The sequence below is a fragment of the Amborella trichopoda genome, chromosome 1 (assembly GCF_054954075.1).
Source record: "Amborella trichopoda isolate Santa Cruz 75 chromosome 1, AtrichopodaSantaCruz75HAP2 v2.0, whole genome shotgun sequence".
Lineage (NCBI taxonomy): Eukaryota > Viridiplantae > Streptophyta > Magnoliopsida > Amborellales > Amborellaceae > Amborella > Amborella trichopoda.
Genome location: NC_142336.1, coordinates 47,267,153 through 47,287,227, shown reverse-complemented (window position 1 = coordinate 47,287,227; position 20,075 = coordinate 47,267,153). Strand labels below are relative to the sequence as shown.

Genomic DNA, 20,075 nt, shown 5'->3' with positions numbered 1-20,075 from the left:
GGAAAGGAGTAAACCATGTAATTTATCACTCGAGGTAAATTAAACTAATAGTCATCTAAAAATGATTTAACTAAATTTCATTGTTTATTGAAAGGTTGCTCCAAAGCATATGATTCTTTCACAAATAATATGGGGCTTGTCAATGACATTTATGAAAAATGTGAGGCTACTTTCGTCTATACCTACTTTACTTACGGTCGCGCGTTAGTTGCATGCTACTTACTACTGAGGCGCAATTCGTTGAGGGCAATAAAACGCCGTCCAGACCGTTTATCTACCCTAACGGCATACATTCTACAATGTTCTGCCAAAATTCCGGAATTTCTCTCATTTCTACAGTTGTGAAATTATGGAAAAACTATGTGGTCGTGGTGCATTAAAATGTACGGGTGGCAACCGGCCAGGCCAGCCATGGCCCTAGTTTGGCCTAATTCCCATCGGGCTAGCCCGGCCTAGCCCTGACCAGCCCGAAACGGTTATACCAATATAATGTCGGGCTAACCCAAAACATATAAAAAGAATTGAAAAAAAAAATAAAAAAAGATGGTTGGGCCAAGCCGAACTGAGCTGCATTAGCCCAAGCCTACACTACCCAGTCCAAACTGAGCTGCATTAACCCAAGCCTACATTGCCCAGTCTTAACCTCAGTCGCGGTTGCCTGGCCTTGACTCGGCCCTTGGGTTACATTTTGTGGCCCAAGTCCTAGTTTTTTGGGTTTGGGCTGGGCCGGCCCACCCCGCCCACTACTACCCCTATTAAAATGGAAGATTAATGATAGGCTAGATAGCATTATTTTGTTTAAAATGCTTATAATGGTATTAGTGCCCAAACATCGGGGGCACCGCAATGCAATTCAATGCTCCGGTCAATTATAAAAGTTCACTTTAGAGAAATGCGATTTTAGTGATACCAGTAAAAATGCAGGTGCGTCACACGTGTACTGTAGTAGAAAATGGTTTATAAAATTTGTTTTAATCCAGAGGGCTTCTTTTGCCAAAATAAAATCATGTGATGGTTTATATATAAAAGAAATATTTTACATGGTATTAGTAAAATATTTAGTACATGGCATCTGCAAAGTTTTAAGTACACACGCAAAATGAGAGAACGAGAGTTTTTTTTTTTTGGGGGATATTTGAGAGTTCTCCCACACATAAATGAACACCAATATAACGTCAACCACAATAGCACGGAACTGTACATTAGAGAGGACCTTTGTCCACAATTTTAGAAAGAGAGAGATATGGAGGTTTGATTATTATTGGGTTTAAGAATATTTTTTAAATGTAAATTTATTTTTTTAAAAGTTAACATGACATCAAGGAACCCCATAGATAATACTAAACCATACATTAATGTGATATTAGCTTTTATGAAATAATGGCCAAAAAATTAATTCATATGATATATCTTTCAAATGAATTAATAATAAAATTATTTATTTATTTCAAAATTTTATATAGGAATTAGGAGAACCCTTAATTTTTAATATTTAATATTAATAATCTAAAATTAAGATTTTATTGAAAACAAATAGATTTGAATGATTGGAATCTAAATAAAAAATTAATCTATTTCATGTTAATACTAAAAAAATCATGTTATAACATATTTATTAATTCCTTAATTTTCATATTAAAAATTACAAAAATCTTTAAATTCTAATGGTCAAAATTTCACTTTAGTAAAATGTGACGTAAATAACAATCTCACTAACATATTGTTTAAATTTAAAGGGCATATGAACTTGCCAAACCTTTTGTGCATTTGATTTTTTATTTTTAATTTAGAATCACATGCTTTTAATATGATATGCTTTGAAATAACATACTTTTATTGTAATAGGTTTTAATTTTTTTTCCCTTTCTTTGTTGTAAGCCTTTCAAGCATTTCTCTATATAACTTCAAGCTACTTTGTGAGGGTAACATTCAAAAAATAAGAGTTGAAAATAATTTGTTTAGCAAAAAAAGATGGGTGACTAGGATAAAAAATGTTAGGGCATTGGAAAAGACTAAAGAGGTATATTGATTTTAAGTGATTTTTATTTTATTTTATATAATATTAATTAATATTATAATATTTTAAAATTTGAGTGATCAAATAATAATTGACAAATATCATATTTTCAATCTAAAAGTAGGCATATCTAAGTATTTTTTTGGGTAATTATGTGGAATGACGAGCCAATTTTTTTTAATGCCTTAGATGAGAACGGAAGCCGACTAAAGAGGTATATTGATTTTAAGTTTTTCTTTTGCTTTAAACAATATTAGTTAATATTTTAAAATTTGAGTGATCAAATAATATTTGAAAATTAAAAAAAAAAAAAGTCATATCTAAGCATTTTTTTTGTGATAATTTAGTAAGGATGATGATACAGTTTTTCTTAATATGTTAGGTGAGAATGGAAACTTAGATTTTTTTTTGATAATTCAGTATAATACAGTTTTTTTTAATGCGTTAGGTGAAAATGGAAACCTAGACCTTAATTAAAGCCTTTCGTTTGTCTAAAAGTAGACATATCTAATCATTTTTTTTTGGTAACTCAGTAGGGATGATAAGCCAATTTTTTTTAAGGAAAATTTTGTATAGAACCCTAATTCCTTGTATTATTTCATGGTAGACCCTCCTTCCGTTTTTTCTTTCAAGCAGCATAAAAAAGCCCTTAAAGATTTCACCATACCATTTTAACCCATTTTTTTTTAATAGGTAGAAAGGGAAAAAGAGGGTCAAAAAAAGGTTTTGGGATGAAATGGTATAAAAAAGAGTCGTTCGGGCTAATTTTTATAGTCAACAGTCAATAAAAGAGGGAGATAAGAGATGAGGGGGTATGGTAAAATCCTTAGGGATTTCCTTATGCTGCTTAAAAGAAAAACGGAAAGAAGATCTACCATGAAATAATATGAGGAATTAGGGTTCTATACGAAATTTTCCTTTTTTCTTAATACATTATGGATGCTTAGACCCTAGCCAGTTTTTTTTGATGCGCTAGGTAAGAGTGGAAGCCTGAACTTTAGCTAGGGCACTGCATTATTTTTAATGTAATAGGTGCGTTAGGTAAGAATTGAAGCCTAGACTGCGCTAGCGTTAGGTGAGAATGCTAAGGACAGGTAAGAATGTTAAGGATTTCTTTATGCTGTTTGAAAGAAAAATGGAAAGAGGGTCTACCATGAAATAATATGAGAAATTAGGGTTCTATACGAAATTTTACCTTTTTTTAATGCGTTATGGAAGCCTATACCTTAGCTAGTTTTTTTTTTGATGCGTTAGGTGAGAATGGAAACTTGAACTTTAGCTGGGACACTGCGTTATTTTTAATGCAGTTGGTGCATTAGGTGAGAATGGAAGCCTGGACTTTAGCTGGGCTACTACGTTATTTTTAATAAAGTTGATGCGTTAGGTGAGAATGGAAGTTTGGACTTTAGTTGGGCCGCTGTGTTATAATGCAGTAGGTGCATTAGGTGAGAATAGAGGTGAGCATAGAAGCCTAGACTGTGCTAGCGTTAGGTGAGAATGAAAGCCTAGACTGCGTTAGGCCACTATGTTATAACGCAGTAGGTGCGTTAAGTGAGAATAGAAGTGAGAATGAAAGCCTAGACTGCACTAAGCCACTGCCTTATAAGGCAGTAGGTGTGTTAGGTGAGAATAGAAACCTAAACTGTGCTAGCGTTAGGTGAGACTGAAAGCCTAGACTGCGCTAGTTGAGAATGGAAGCCTGGACTTTAGCTGGTCCACTGCGTTATTTTTAATGCAGTTGATGCGTTAGGTGAGAATGGAAGCCTGGACTTTAGCTGGGACACTGCGTTATTTTTAATGCAGTTGATGCATTAGATGAGAATGGAAGCCTGGACTCTAGCTGGGCCACTGCGTTATAACACGGTAGGTGCATTAGGTGAGAATAGAGGTGAGAATAGAAGCCTAGACTGCGCGCTAGGCCACTGCGCGTTAGGTGAGAATGAAAACCTATATTGTGCTAGGAGAGAATGGAAGCCTAACGTAAACTTTAACTTAGCTTAGACCTTAACTGGGGCACTGCATTAGGTGAGAATGGAAGCCTAGACCTTAGTTAGGGCATAAATGATGATACCACCACAACCCCAACCCCAACCCCATTATCATATCTAAGCATTTTAAACAATACCTAGAAGTTAAAAAGGTTTGAATTTATGTTTTATATTTTAATTATAAATCATTTTAAGTAATATTTTATTAAAATTATAATTTTAATATGAAAAGTATTAATTTATAATTATAAATATTTCAGTAAAAAGGGCCATTGCTTGGTGGGTGCTCATTATAATTTTTTGGTAAAATATAAACCATACAGTAATATAAAGGTAAAATAATGTTTGTATGTAATTTTCTTTAAAAAAAATGGAATGCGTTCTTTATTTATTTAAGGTTTAATAATTATCATGTGATGTAAACTGAAAAAGAAGAAGTTCGGAGTAAATAAAAAAAGAAGATTGACGGAATAAACTCATGATTCAAAAATATATTACAATCCTCAAAACTCAGTGAATAAGATAATAATATTTAAAAAGGAAGAAGTAGGTGTCTTTTACCATATAGAATTTTCACATATAGAGTAAAATAGAGGTCTTCACGTCTTCTATTTGGCTTCTTCAGAAATAGAGAGGGGATGCCAATCAACATGGTAAGGTGTTGAGGAACCTAAAAAAGCTCAAAGCAGAAACACAGTTGGAAAAGGGCGTTGGGCAATAGGAAGTAAAGTGGTGATTTGGGTTTTTAGTGTAGTTTTTGAGTTTTACGCAACGAGGGGCATCTGACGAGGCATTATTACAGTGATAAAGAAATATTGCACAATGATGAATTGATGATAGACATAAAAGAAATGTTGCACAATGATGAATTGATGATAGGCATAAAGAAATATTGCACAACGATGAATTGATGATAGACATGAGAAAAAGTAAACGCACGCGGCCGTAACTATATTGGAAAGGTTTTTAAACCTCATCTATAATATTGAAGATCTATATTTTTCCTGCCATACGGTTATTCAATTTTGATCAAGAGAGTTATTCATTGTTTGATTTTAGATTCGACATCTCAAAGTATTTTATTTTTAATTTTTTTTAGACAAATTGTATGAATATGAAATTTAGTATTTGTGTTTTTTTATTGAGACGCACCTATAAAAAATATTAAAAATAAATTTTCGATAAAATATAATAACCAAAATACCCTTTGAAAGTATCAGGGGTATTTTGATCCTTCTATTTTATTAAAAATATTCTTTTTATATTTTTCGCTAGTATGAGTTTAATAGAGGATTGGACGTCTAAAATTTGATGTCAAATAATTTATAGAAAAAAAATTAAAAATACAATAATATAAAGACATGATATTGTGATTAAGACAATCTTAGCCTTCCATTCAAAATAAACGATTAGATAAAGAAAACTATATAAGTTTTATGCGGTAGAAAAAGCTAAAAAGGTTGGCTTAAACATGTGGTCCAACCCAAACAACCGGTACCAGTAACACAACAGTAAATGCCACTCCTAACGAAATCCGTTCATAAATGGTTCTACTGTAACTATGAAAGCACCCCCTCCTTCCAAGGTACATATCTCCACATGTTACAAGGAACCATAATAAAGGCCACTCCTAACCAAATCCACGTCAAAGCACCCTTCATAAAGGGTTCAATGGTAACTATTAAAGGACCCCCTACTTTCAAAGGTACAAATCTCCACAAATTACGTAATTTAAACAGTACAATACTACCATTTTAACTAACTATAATGACGCATCGCCTCTTTTGCTTTATGTCTCTGTCTATATGTACGAGGTGACCTTAAATAGATAACCACATACGTGGATGAAACTTTAAACTGGTGATAACCCAACACAAGGTAGAGGAATCTTGTACATTATGTTTGGGATTCAAAATTTTTGTTTTTTCTTTCGTATTCATGTATGTTGTTATCAAGATGATCAATTAAAAAGTTTTTCAAACATTAAAATGTCGATGGATTTTTTATATGCGTATGTGTTTCTTTTAAGGTTGCAACCATATATAAACTTTTTCAGACATATATATATATATATATATATATGAGATTTGTGCCAAATGATTTTATGCTTCCATGGGTGCAAATTGTTCCTTTACTCCCTTAGGCAAAAACGAAACCATGAGGTATTTTTGGGACCCTAAAATTTGGGGATATATCCTTTACTACCTTAGAACCAATTTTAGGACCCTAAATTTTGGGGATGTAACCTGTTCAAGCCATAGATTAACCTAAAAAAAATTCCTAATTGTACCCTCTATGCACTTGAAAGAGATAACGACTTGAGTTTTAATAGAGACCATCCAATTTTTAGATGGTGAGATCCAAGTGTTAGAAAACTCAAATTTCAATTTTCTTTTGAGATGATCATCTGGTAATTCTTTAGTGGTTTCCAAAATTTTAGATTGAAAAAATTCTCCCCAAGTAAGCCCTCTGACCAAGGAAGTAGCAATAAACTATCTTCTAATTTCAGTTATACGTGCTCAATAGAACATTTTACATATTATGCTAGATTTAATTGGCATTTCTGGTCTAGAGAGCGCTAAGAATGAGTTGGAACATTCTTTTGTCATTTCATTTTGGACTTCTTTCGATTAGAATACTCTTTTGTGAAGTTCTAATTTTCCTTATGATATTTGTAGAAAATGTTTTTAAAGACACCATTTACTTTTAGGACAAGTACAAGGAGGTCATAAGTGTGCCATTGACGATACTCAAAGTCATCAAACTATCCAATATGGCATCTAAAGGCTAGAAGTGACTATGACCTCCTTGTAACAATAGTAATTGGATGCTTATATTTTTACACTACTTTGTTTGGATTTCAAGATAAAATCTCTAATATGGTTTGATTTATAGCATGCTAATGCTAGATGTAGTTGTTAACCTACAATTAATAGTTGGACCCGGCATTTGTCATCAAATTATGATTTTTTTTGACAAATACGTGATTTTATTATGAGAAATAAAGGAGAAATTAGCTTTTTTATGCAATTCTATTGAGGAGCCACTGTAAGACAATTCCTTTGAGGGGTAAGGAAAAAATGATTCTACCTTGTTGAGTAGAACAAGGGGTGTGCCCCCAAAGAGCGTAGGGGGTTTAGATACACACCAGAGAAGTCATGTACTTCCCCAAAGCCTCTGGTAGTATGGATGAGACAATGATAGGTACTATGTTCCTGGGGGGATGGAGCGACAAAAGTGTTGAGAATTCAAGATAAGGTCATGACAGGATGAGCCGTTTATTATTACGATTGGTGGCAAGTGGAAGTGCAGTGATGTATGCAGTTGAGGTATCCTAACAAATTGAGAGATTTGAACCTTGTTCCTAATGTCCTGATCAATTCGATCAGTCACTTGCCATCTATTTCATTGTTCAATTGTTTGCGAATGAAGCCCTATTAAAAAAATTAGTGTTTAACCGAATGGTGGTAGCTCCATGCCAATAAAATCACCCATCTTTTGGGAAAAGGTCTTGCTAAAATAATGTTGTGCCATTGTTGGGTGGAGTTCGAGCCCAACTCCGGGCTTTAAGAACTTGGAAGTGTTGTGTTTTGTTTTAAAAAATATAAGTGATATTTTAAAGGATGAAGCTTCTATAAAGCCCAAGCTTTATGAGAACAAAATAAAGCCTCATCTCAAATCTCGTATGGAAAGCACTTTTAGCAATATCCATAATGGCTCTAAAATCAATTTCTAATACAGGCAATAGAATTTGAAACTAAAAAACTATACAGATCTTGTGGATCTATGAACACTTATTTTTAGGGCGAAATGGACGATATAGATAATTTGTTATAATATACATTATTTTTAGAGCTTGAAATCTTAAATTTTCTTGACAACCATAATGTGCAAGCCGAGATTATCGTTCTAAAGGTTATCCAATGCTTGAGTTACAATTTTCGATGAGTTATGAGGTGAGGCTTTACTTAGGTTGCAGCCCTATCAAACCACTTTCTTATTTTAAAATAATATCTCTTTTAAATTATAGTTTTTTTAAAAATATATTTTGTTTTATTTGTAGAAAAAAAGTATGGGTTTTTTACCCCACAATAAAGAATGAAGTAAAGAAAATCATGGTAAAATATGCATCTATTTACTTACCCAAAATAAAATATACATCTATTTTCTTCACTTGTGTTGTCGGAACCAAAGTGAGGGAAGGTCAATAGTGAACACACACACTTTGCACTTTTCCCGCTGGCAAGAGGGGCCCTTAGCCCTCACACATAGGGGTAGCTCGTATAACTTTGATAAGTTACACTACAGGTGTGCTTTTGCTACCACTAGCAGAACATGTAATTACTACCAGAATAATGTATTAAGCATGAATAGTCACAATGTTTGAGAAATTTTCTTTTGAACTTTGAGTGTAGTCAATGACATGTTTACAACCACCTAATTTATAATCTGAAAGATATGAGTGATTGTGACCTTTTTGTACGAAAAAATAAATGATCTTTCCGTATTTTTTACCATTTGATAATAGACATAGAAAACTAAAAGACCTACTTTTCCATTTATTCAATGTAGAAAATTGTACCAAAATCAGCACATCCGAAATTACCTCTATGCAATTCACTCTAGCGAAACCGAGCTGACCTCCCTCAAATATATCTCGTTGGGCCAGTTTACGTTCTTTTATCTAATATATTCGTTTCATCTAGTCTTTCAAATTTCAAAACCCGTTGGTGGGTCATTCACCTTATTGATGCATGACAAATTGCTTATCCAGATCGGTCCCAATCAACAATAAAAAATATTAAATATAAAAATAAAAAATAAAATAGGGGTTTATGGTATTTGGGAAGACCTAAAAAAACAACATTAAAACATTAAAAAAAGAAGTATGAAAGGTCCAAATTAGTGGGTTTTACCATCTTTTAGAAAAATCATCTCAATCAGAACCCAACTCAAAAATTTCACTAGACAAGGTTGTTTTGATGGCCAAACATCTTCAAATTGATCATCAAAATGCATGGACATGAGAAAAAAAATAGATTTCAAATTTTGAAAATGGTGCATCTTGTAACACATTTTTGGACTATCAATTTTCAAGTTTTTATAGATCCGTTCGATCTATATTATTTTTTAAGCTCTAAATTTACAATTAAATATGAAAATATATTTTAATGCTATCACAAAGATTTCCAGCATTGAAACCACATTTCTTGACACCACATGAAGGTGTGTTTTGCTTTGATCGTTTAGAGCCTCTGCTCTATACAAACCGTGGCCCTTTTTGCCTTTGGGGGGAAACAATGAGAAAATCAAGTGTTCCAAGTATTCAGCACACCAGACTGCCCTTCTTCACCGGCCTTTGCCGCCAAATGTTACCGTTGCAATTCAAAATCACCCCTTCTTTTTCATGACTCTCATAACCGTTAAAGCAAGGCCAGCCATAGCCAAAGAGGACACCACCAAAAGAAAAGGCAAATTCCTTGCAATAAATCCACTCCTTTTCCAATAATACTCTTTCATTTCTTTCAGAGCTTCATCAATTGCTGGATACGCAGAGTGAACGGCAGGATACCCCACATCTTCTCGCAAATTATTGATAAATCTCTCCCTTTTAGAGCCTCCCCATCTCAAAACTCCAAACTTCACCAAAACCCGAGCATCAGTGCTATCGTCAATCAATTCATTCATTAGCTGCAAGAATCTTGTCATCGGCCACTCTGTCTCTCTACAATTTGATCGCTCAAACGCAATGAGATTTCTACCTACTATTTCGAGCTTCTGGTCTAGGACTACAGCTGGGATTTTGAGAACCTTGCCCGAAAATTTAACTTCAGAAATGTCCCATTCCCCACTTTCGAATCGGATTCCAGCCTTCTCGAGCTCTTTAGCTGTGGGCATGGGTTTGGTGCAATTTTTGGTTACTTTGAGGTGGTTTCGTTCTCGCACTAGACTGAAGTGTAAGCATTCGAGAAGGTGGCGTTTATCCATACATTTAGGCCAAAACTCTTCATCAGAGGTAGAACTTGTTCTCCCACTTTCGAAAGGGGAGTAGTGCCGACAGAAGGCACGAATGACCTTGTGAAACCCCTCTCTAGAAATTTCAAGTCGGAAATTCGAGGGAATTTGTATAAAGCTTTTGTTTCCTCCCGTTATAATTTCTCGATGAAGCTCGCTCTCCCCTGTTTTTTGGAAGAAAGAGGAGCCCTGCAACTTTAGGTCCCGAAATTTAGCAATTGAAGAAGGAATTTGATCAATGATGTTGAGGATGAGATCGAGAGGGAGCTGATTATCCATCTTTATGATATCTTCAATTACATCTTGATCATGTTTGTGTAAGAAAAGAGTCTGAGAGCCTAAGAGATCTCTCAAAAAACCCAAAACAAGATAAACAGCATCAATGTTGTCTCTTAGTTTTTCTTCATCAGCTTTAATGGAAGAGTCTTCGGATTCTCCATCTAGAGACACAGAGTCTTTGGAGAGAGTAGAATTTTGGGCAAGGAATTTGAGCAACACTCGAGCTATTGGGAGGGTCTTTTTTGTGGGTTGTTTCTGAAAAACGGATTCGAACACAGCTATGGCCTTCGAGTCATAGCATGCGATCCACTGATTGAAAGGATGGATCGTGGATAGATATATGGTGGTGGGTTGAAATGATTCTGGGTGAGCACTTCGCAATCTGTATGGCACTTGGGAATTGATGGGAAAAGATTGTGCCATTATTTCTTGTCTAATAATCCCCTGACAGAAGAAGATGAACTGTTGCCTGAAAGTGGTTGTGGTGTGCTTTCAGATAAGAAGATGAGCTGAAAGTGGGGGTTGTTGTGGAGAGAGAGAGAGAGAGAGAGAGATAGAGAGAGAGAGAGAGAGTATTTTCTTTTCAACATTCGTTGCTTGAGGAGGGGGGATAACCAGACTTTCGTCTTCGATATTCTTTGCTTGTGTGGAGAGAGAGAGAGAGAGAGAGAGTGTGTGTCATTGAAATTATGTAAATTTGTGGCACAACAAAATAAAACTCATTTATGCGTAGAAAAATGATGGTTAATTGGCACACTGATATGAGTAGGAAAATGATGGTTAAAATTGATAGAAATGCATACTATTTTGATCAAAGTTACTACTCTAACACAAGTGGATGGGGTTTTCATAGGAAATCGCTTACTAACGTCAATTATTATTTTCATTATTATTATCTGTCGGGTGCAGTGCAGTTGGCATACACTGATGCATCCGTAGCTGTAGAGGTAAGGTGCACCTTCAAATTTTATCATGGTATATAATTTTGATGTAAAATGTTCTTAGGATTATCTCAAAATCTATTTTTATCTCTAATAATAAATTTTTAAATTTCATAAATGGTTAAAATCAAGTAGATCTAATAGACATATGAAAATTTTGAAAATGGACGGTGTAGATAATATGTTGTTAAATGCACTATTTCTGAAACTTAAAATCTTTTTATTTTTCGTGGTCATACATCTCGATGTCGAGATGATCAATCAAAAGGTTTTTAATATTACCTTTTTCGATGGATTTTTGAGGTGCATCCATAGTTCTATATTATAAGGTTGCATCCTCATATAAACTTTTTTCTTATCTGTTAGATTGTTTACCGTGCTATTATTTTCATGATATTGTCATCATGCTAGTTTTGCATGCAAAAGAATGACTAGGTCCTTGGTGTTGCAAACCGATAGTGATTAGTTCATAAATTTCTATTGAGAATTTGGCATCCGAGCTTTGTTCAAGCTATTTGGGATGGGCTATATGAATCGTATTTTACTATTCCACTCTATCAAGGGCCATATCAATATGAAAAAATTAAACAAACCAAATAAGATTCATGCTTGACAATGGTAAACTTGATGCACAATAGAAATAAATTTGGTTTTTTCTCCAAGATTGTTTTTAATATCAAAACTTCACATGTCATGTTCCACAATTCGTATAACAATCCGATTTTCTGAGAGATTTTGTGTTCCATTTGTGGGATTTATGGAAACATTGCCTCCATTAGGATTAAGCACACATGAAACTTCGACAGTCTGTTGAGCCTTGTTAGATGGAAGAAGTGGTCCTCGACACAGTGGACATGTGGAGTTGTCAACAAGCCAATGGTGGATGCAATCCTTGTGAAATGTATGCCTGCATAAGGGGATCTGGTGTAGCTGCTCATTGTTTTGGTACTCTCCAAGGCACACACAGCATCTTCAATTTTTTTTAAAGAAACAGTAAACATGATTAAGAAAAAAGATTGTGGTGTGCTTGAAGGACACATATGCTATCACAAAAACAGGTAGTTACTCGAGAGTATTTGAAGCGTGAAAGGGTTTGGAAAATCAGTAATCTGACTATGGCGATTTGATCGGAATTGGGAGCGTTTATAAAATCGGTGATCCGACTAGGAACCCCAATTTAGTAAGAATTAGGAGTCGAGCGATTCAAGTCCCTCCCGAAATTGAACTCCGGCCAATTCATAGTCTTTTATAGTTTTTTCATTTTCCTGTCTTTGTTTTTTCTTCCTTTGATTTATTTTCTACTTAGATTTCGAAAGTGGAAATTTCCAATTCTAATTCAACCTCCAATTGGCAAAGCCCCCTGTCAAGGGCCCTTTTCTAGCAATAAGCGAGCAAAAATTTGTGAATATGTAAGTCCAAAAAATCTATGCCATGACATGGCCATCTCATCTCTACATAGAAATGAAATGAAGACTTTATTGTTGGATGAGACAAGGTCATCTCGCGCCATTCAATTGGACATCGATTCTTGAACTTCGTTACTTATCCGAAGCCATTCAATTTGACATCTAATGGCTAGGATCTAATGGCTAGGAGTGATTATGATCTCTTTGTATTCTTTCTTTTTGATAAATCCTTGCATGCCCCAATTCTAGTTGGTCCACCTCCCAAAATCCATATTGGAGATGAATTTAGGGTGGAAAACTTTGCATCTCTATCACATCCACCATAATCATTAATGAATTTTGAGCCTTGAGAATGATCTATACCATTTTTTACGGCTTGTTCATATAAATTTTCAAAAATCACAGTATCTACACTACTTTTGGAGCTACAAATTCATGGATCTTAGTAATGAATTCAGGGTGATGTGTTTTGGGTCCTAAAACCTTGAAAACCAAAGTGGACAGGGTGGACTTATCGAAAACCTTTCACAAATTAAAAAGTTCCTCTCTATATCTTTTCATCAAATTGACAAACCAATTATCGCAATTGATTCTTGAAATCTTTCCTCAAAACAAACCGTTCCAATTGCCCTTTTGATCACCAAAAATGCAAGTACAAAACAGATAAGTTTGTCAATTCCCTCCACTGATTTGACAAAAGGAAAAGGCATGGGTAGTTTTAATTAAAATAAGGGAACCTATTATCAAAATTTTGTGAGTGGAGATTTCTAAATTTTATAATTAGAATTGTTCAAGATGACTCTCAATGCCCCCCTAGTTTGATAAAAAGGAAAAGATATGGATAGATTAAATTAGTATAAAAGCTATCTATTGCCAACATTTCTAGAGAAAGTATTTCCAAAATCGATGGTGCACTTTAGAATAAAATAATGGAAATTTTATCTTTTTACCTATGAGAGATGAACTATTTTATACTTTATATAGTTTAATTTAATTTCAAAATTTTCACTAAGGTGCACATGATCATGAGTTGGAATAAATGCAAATATGTAAAATATTAAATAATACATCTCTCGTGGATATTTTGATAAATTTTTCTCATATAAAATAATGTATATGCACCCTCGAACAATTTGGGTTAGAAGGGAAGAGTATGCACAACCACAATTGTATGTGGTAATTTTGTTTTTATTTTTCTATACATATTTGGATTGAAATAAAATTTTGAAGGTTACTTAGGAGCACCTAAAACATATCAAATAGAGATTCAAAAAAAATAAATTAACTGAATTTAAGTTACTTTATTTTTTATAATTTTAATTTATTTCTTGGTGTGCCTAATTGAGAAGTGTGAATGTCCAAAATTTTCAATTCAATCCAATTTGTATGGAAACAATCAAAATTTAAAAATGTATTGCAATTATAGCCATACTTTTTCCATAGTAATTCATTCCTTTGGGAAGGTGCCTCTTGGTGTTATACTTTTCCTATATACGTGCATATATGATAAGTGTTCTCATATCACCATTTCATTATAATATAATGAACCGCCCTTTTTAAAAAACTATGTTTATGCGCTTATATAACCCGAAATTTTGTTCTTCGTCCTAACAATCAATCAAAAAATGAAAAAAAAAATTTAATTTACATCCTAGAAGAAGTCAAAATGAGTGTCTCCTTAACAATGAATCTAGACCAACTATTAAGATCTAGGCCTTTAAGAACTCAAAATTTATTTTTTCTTTTTAAAATTATTCATCTAATGATTGAAGGCGATTTACAAAATTCGAGATAGAAAAACCCTCAAAGGCCTAGATCTAATCCTCCTATCAAATGGATTTCCTATATACATTGGGCTCAATGAACACTTCTTGTAGTGCACTTTTAAAATTTATTAATTTAGACCAATGATTTAAAAATCAGCGAGTCGTACGGTTCGACGATTTCCTATATACATTGGGCTCAAAGAACACTTCTTGAAGTGCACTTTTAAAATTTATTAATTTAGACCAATGATTTAAAAATCGGCTAGTCGTCCGGTTCGACTCAAGAATCGGCATAATCCGTGCCGAGTCCAGCACAAAACCGGGAACCACCCGGTTCTAGAGCAGAACCGTCAGTTCCCACCCGGTTCTATCTGGTTCCCTCCCGGTTCTAGCCTCAAAAGCACCTTCACAAGTGTGTACGCATCACACACCACTCCCACACGTACCATACACATTCCCACACGTGCCATACGCGCGACACGCACATGCACTCGTGCACATGTGCACCGGTTCTAACCGGTTCAGGCTTCAAAAACACATTCACACGTGTGCATGTGTCACACGTGCGACACACCACTCCCACATCTGCCACACATGCGACATGCACATGCACGCATACATGTGCACAGATGTCCTAGTGTTTTCACACTTGTGTTTAACTTCCAATTACATAGTTATTTATATAGCATATTTGAATACTCATTATTCGATATGAGATAATTCTCAAACATCATTAAATGAAAACATAATGTAAATATATGCTATTAATACGCAATTTTAAACACATATGCTAAGGAGGCATGATGGTTATCACTAATGTTATTTGTTTTGACTTCTCAAGTTAGAATCCCCCTTGGGCTATATAATAGTTTATCCCTTTGATTTCTTGAGCTAATTTTTGTTTCCCTTTAGGCTTTTGTTCCCTTTGGGCATATAATAAATTAAATTGTTATTTCCAAAATTTGTACGTATTTTATTAATTTTTACATTGATAACCAAATCTTTTATTTTATTTGTTAATTTTTACATTATAAATCATGTAATGTACTATTTTTCTTACAGTTGTCAATAATAAATTTTAAATTAGATAATATTATAAAATATTTTTAATTTGTTATTATTTATCTAATAAAATAATTATAAAATGTAAGCTAATAATTATAATTTCAGTATATGATATTATAATTAGTTAGGTTGTAATAATTTTGGATTATAGTTAGTTAGGCTATAATAATTTGGGTTTTTTTAGCAGATTAGGGTTTTTTACCAAAACAAGATTTTAATGGTTATTTTTTCATTGATTTAGTCTACTCTTTATTATAATCCATGTATAATTATATATTCTATCCATGATAATTCTATGATATTTCTTTCATGTGATGCAAATTTAATACTTAAGTTTATACAATGAAAGAGCATATCAATATTCACAAATTGATGAAAAAAATGAAAGTTAATAATGTAGTATCCTCATTTTTTTATTGGATTCCTAAAAAACAACATTTATAATGAATTTTAATAATTTTTTCGGATTTTTTTGAAGCTTTAATCCGACCGATTCAGCTGATTCCCGATTTGGATCGTCGATTCGGATCAGTTTTTGAGGTGCCCGATCCGGGTCACCGATCCGCTTTTTAAACCATTGATTTAGACTATTCAAAATGAAAAGATTATAAAAGTGATATTAAAGAAATGGCCCCAAGAGGGCAAACGCCAAATGGTTGACATCAAAACTTTGGCAAACCGATATCCTGTATTGCGTGATGGTTTTTATTTTGGGCAACCTTTCTATGCTTTCCCTACAACATAAAACTTATATACTTCTCCTTATCCAACCATCCATTTTGAATGGAGGGCTAAGATTGCCCTAATCACAATGTCACTTCTCTACACTATTTTATTTTTAAGTTTTTTCTATAAACTATTTTGACACTAAATTTTGGATGTCCAATCCTTTATTAAACTCACACTAGCGAAAAATATAAAAAAACATTTCCAATAAAAAATGACCAAAATACCCCTAAAACTTTCAAGGGGTATTTTGGTAATTGTATTTTATTGAAAAATTACTTTTAATATTTTTTATAGGTGTGCCCCAATGAGAAGATGGCACGTACCAAATTTCATATTCATACAATTTGTATAAAAAAATTAAAAATAAAATACTTTAGAATATCGGATCTAAGATCAAACGGTGAGTGGCTCTCTTGATTAAAATTAGATGGCTGGATGGTAGGAGGGGAAGTAGAGATCTTCTATGCTGTAGGGAAAAGTTTCCCTTTTGTTTTTATTTTCTATATGGATCAACATAAAATTTTAGGTTTTACCTAATTCAGTACGACGCATTCAAACAAAATATTAAAATTTTATTTTGAAATCCAAAAAATAACCAAACTGCCCTTTGAAAAGGCGGTAGTAGTTTGGTCATTTTCCTTATAAAAATATTTTTTTAGTCTTCTATTTGGATGCGCCTCGATAAAATATGCAATGGTGATATATTTTCTATAAAACTTAAAGTGAAAATATCTCTTTATCCCCTATTTTTGATTTCTATATCTCATGAGACCCAATGATTGAAAATATTACTTGTAAGTAAAATGTTTCTATCTTTTCTATCTTATAACCCTCTAGATCCCTTTGACTATGAATTTTTTACCCAAAAAAACACTAAAATGACACCCTCTCCAATTTTTTTTTTGTTTTCAGTTAACGTTTTCTCTCTCTCAACTCCATCTCTTTCTAAAACCCGAAGTTACATAAAAATTCCCCTCTCTACATCGTCTCTCTCATCTCTCTAAATATTCCCCTCTTCAAAAAAATGTTATGCCAAATCGGTACGGTCAGTATCATACTTTGATATGTAGAATTGATGTAGAGAGAGGAGATAATTTATTAGAGAGAGAGGAGAGAGACGATGTAGATAGGAGAACTTCTCTACAATTTTGGGTTTTAGAGAGAGATGGAGTTGAGAGAGAGGTGGTGATTTAAGAGAGAATGTTAATGGGAATTTTTTTTTTTTGGAGAGGGTATTATTTTAGTATTTCTTTAGGTAAAAAATTCATGGTCAAACGGGTTCAGGGGGTTGTAAGATAGAAAAGATGAAGGCTTTGTGTTTACAAATAACATTTTTAATCCTTGGGTCTTATGAGATATAAAAGTAAAAAATAAGGGACAAGGAGTTATTTTCCCAAAATTAAAAACAAAAATCTATGACAAAATATATGGTGCCTGACTGATCCAAACTCAATCTAAGACATTGGGTATTTATGGTAGAGGAAAGCTAGTTGGTGTACTCGAGGGATTCGTTGGAATTATACATTACTAAACGATTCACTTTTGGTACAGAAAGATTACAATCACATTTAGCTATCAGATGTAAAACCTGACAACTTTAATGTTTCACATAATTTAAAAATTTTATTTTGGACTTTGTGCTTATTCAATGGCGCAACAGCAGCCAGTGATTTAACTTCTAATCGTAAATAATAATGATGACTTCCTTGTACCAAGAGTAACTATTCACACACATTTAATTCCCTCGATCATAACTATTTTCTCGGTGTTGTACAAAGCATCAAACCTTAAACGATCAAAGTAAAAGGCACCTCCAAAACCTACCAGAAGATATAGTTTGGATGTCAAAAACTTGTACGATCACCTGAAAAATCTATTTCCATCCCTAAACTTCCAAAGTGGTGTATATCTATAAGAAAATTTTATCTATTAGCGTGACCTGTACGAAAACTGTTCCAAAATGGTGTCATTAGAAATCTAATACAACATGGTGCATTGTATAGATTTTTTAGAAAATATATATAATTATTTATTTTTTATACAAGAAAATCACAATTATTATTAAAAATCGGGTGTTGAGGATGTAGCATAGTTTAGGCACAAAGTCCAAAACAAAAATTCTTGAATGTTGTAGCACACTTTCATCTATTGGATTTCACATCCAATGGCTAAGAGTGATTGTGACTTCCTAATATAAAAAATAAATGATCTCACAGTATACAATCCCTTATTCTTTGGAGACACATACATAGTTCTATTTGTTTTATTTTATTTTTTTGAAGTTTTTATTAGCAAATTTAATATACCTAATGACTTAGTAAATAAAGTGACTTGGTAAATAAATGAAATTTTAAGATGAATTCGGTGGGTTAGTAGAGGAATACTCACTCAGTATCTGTGACCGTGAGACTTTTATTAAAAGTAATTATTGGGAGCAAGCCCATCAATTCCTTCCTCGCCCCCAAATCTGCAGCCTGCGCATACACAAAAAAACAAATACCAACAAATTGTTAACTAAAAAAAAGCCCAAGGAGATACCAAAAAATCGAACATCTAAGGGTTTTTTTTTTGAAAAAAAAAAAAAATGATACTAACAATCAGAAAGGCTCAATCAACATAGCCCATGATTATTGAACAACTCCTTCTTAAACCAAATTTGATGCTGAAACCCTTATTTGGTATCCTAAAGAAAAAAAAAGAAAAAATAAAAGGAAAAACAAAGACGGAGAGAGCATACAGAAGAAAGGACAGCAGTGGGTTGATTTGAGAAGGTTGGTTGCATTTGGGAGTTGAAGGTCTTCCTCCTTAAGTAAAGCATGTAAAACAAGAGCATGAGAATGATAGTGAAGAGAATGGGAACTGAAAATATTAAAGCCTGGTATAGCTTAAGATCTGGTAAAGTTGCAGGGTGCTCTGGGGGACGCTGAGAGTACGTTGCTACATTCATCATCTCGCAACTGTGTATGTGTATGCGTATGTGTGTGTTGAGAGAAACATAGAAGAGATAAGAGAGAAGAGAGAGAAGCGATAAGGGTGAGATAGGAGGAAGAGATGGCGATGGTGGTTTTAAAGGGGTTTAGTGCTCTCAATAGGAAAAAGGGAGTGGGTAAGATGTAAGTGAAGTGATGGTGGGTTTGGCAACGTTTCACGTGATAAAAATGGTGAGCCTGTGCGGACAAGGAATATAAGGAAGCATTGATTAAGGGCCCGCGTGCCCGGCCATGGGTCTGAACTGGGTATTGGTCCCCAGAGATATTTTAGAAATAAATCTCAAAAAAATATAAAAATTAGTATTCATGATAAAAAAATACTTTTCAATCTTTGTCAAAATGATATATAAATGAAACCACATTACAAGTAAATTTCTTAGTTTTGTATTTTTTAATAATTTCTTTTAATTATTTTCAAAATTAGGAACTCACCCCCAAAACCGGGTTTAGTTAGACTTGCGCCTGGTTGACCCCGCGGGGTCGAACGGGTTCGACCCAGCCGGTTTGTCTAACAATGATTACGGGAATTAAAGCGCTCTCTCTCTCCTCTCTTGCATAGTAAACTCCACACTTCTCACCCCACACATACACTAGACAACAAGTGAAGGGATCAGTGCTCTCTCTCTCTCTCTAAGGCAGAAATGAGTGAGGAAACAAAATTCTCTCTGGCTTTTGAGTATATTGTGTAAGATTGATTACGTCAGCATTCTGTATGCACAGAGTTGCAGGCCATGATAATATCTCATAATTTAACAAGGGGGCGTGCAAAATCTCACTAGCGCTTCTGATTCCTAGTTGGACTTGAATATAAATAGGGTGCGGTTTGTATAGAGCCGACGCTCGAAACAATCAAATTAGAGTTCATGTGCTTTCAATATT

General features: G+C 33.8%; 2 protein-coding genes across 2 annotated transcripts; both read right to left on the bottom strand.

Moving 5' to 3' along the window:
* Positions 1-9,095: 9,095 nt before the first annotated feature.
* Positions 9,096-10,820, bottom strand: LOC18442317 (uncharacterized). Its single transcript, XM_020672317.2, has one exon. The coding sequence runs from the start codon at positions 10,720-10,722 to the stop codon at positions 9,397-9,399; it is 1,326 nt and encodes a 441-aa protein (XP_020527976.2). The 5' UTR covers positions 10,723-10,820; the 3' UTR covers positions 9,096-9,396.
* Positions 10,821-11,864: 1,044 nt separating this feature from the next.
* Positions 11,865-19,334, bottom strand: LOC105421273 (RING-H2 finger protein ATL58-like). The gene is made up of 3 exons (XM_011628052.3): positions 18,944-19,334; positions 18,595-18,680; positions 11,865-12,210 (listed from the first exon to the last, which is right to left on the bottom strand). The coding sequence occupies exons 1-3, from the start codon at positions 19,154-19,156 to the stop codon at positions 11,925-11,927; spliced, it is 585 nt and encodes a 194-aa protein (XP_011626354.2). The 5' UTR covers positions 19,157-19,334; the 3' UTR covers positions 11,865-11,924.
* Between the last annotated feature and the right edge of the window lie 741 nt (positions 19,335-20,075).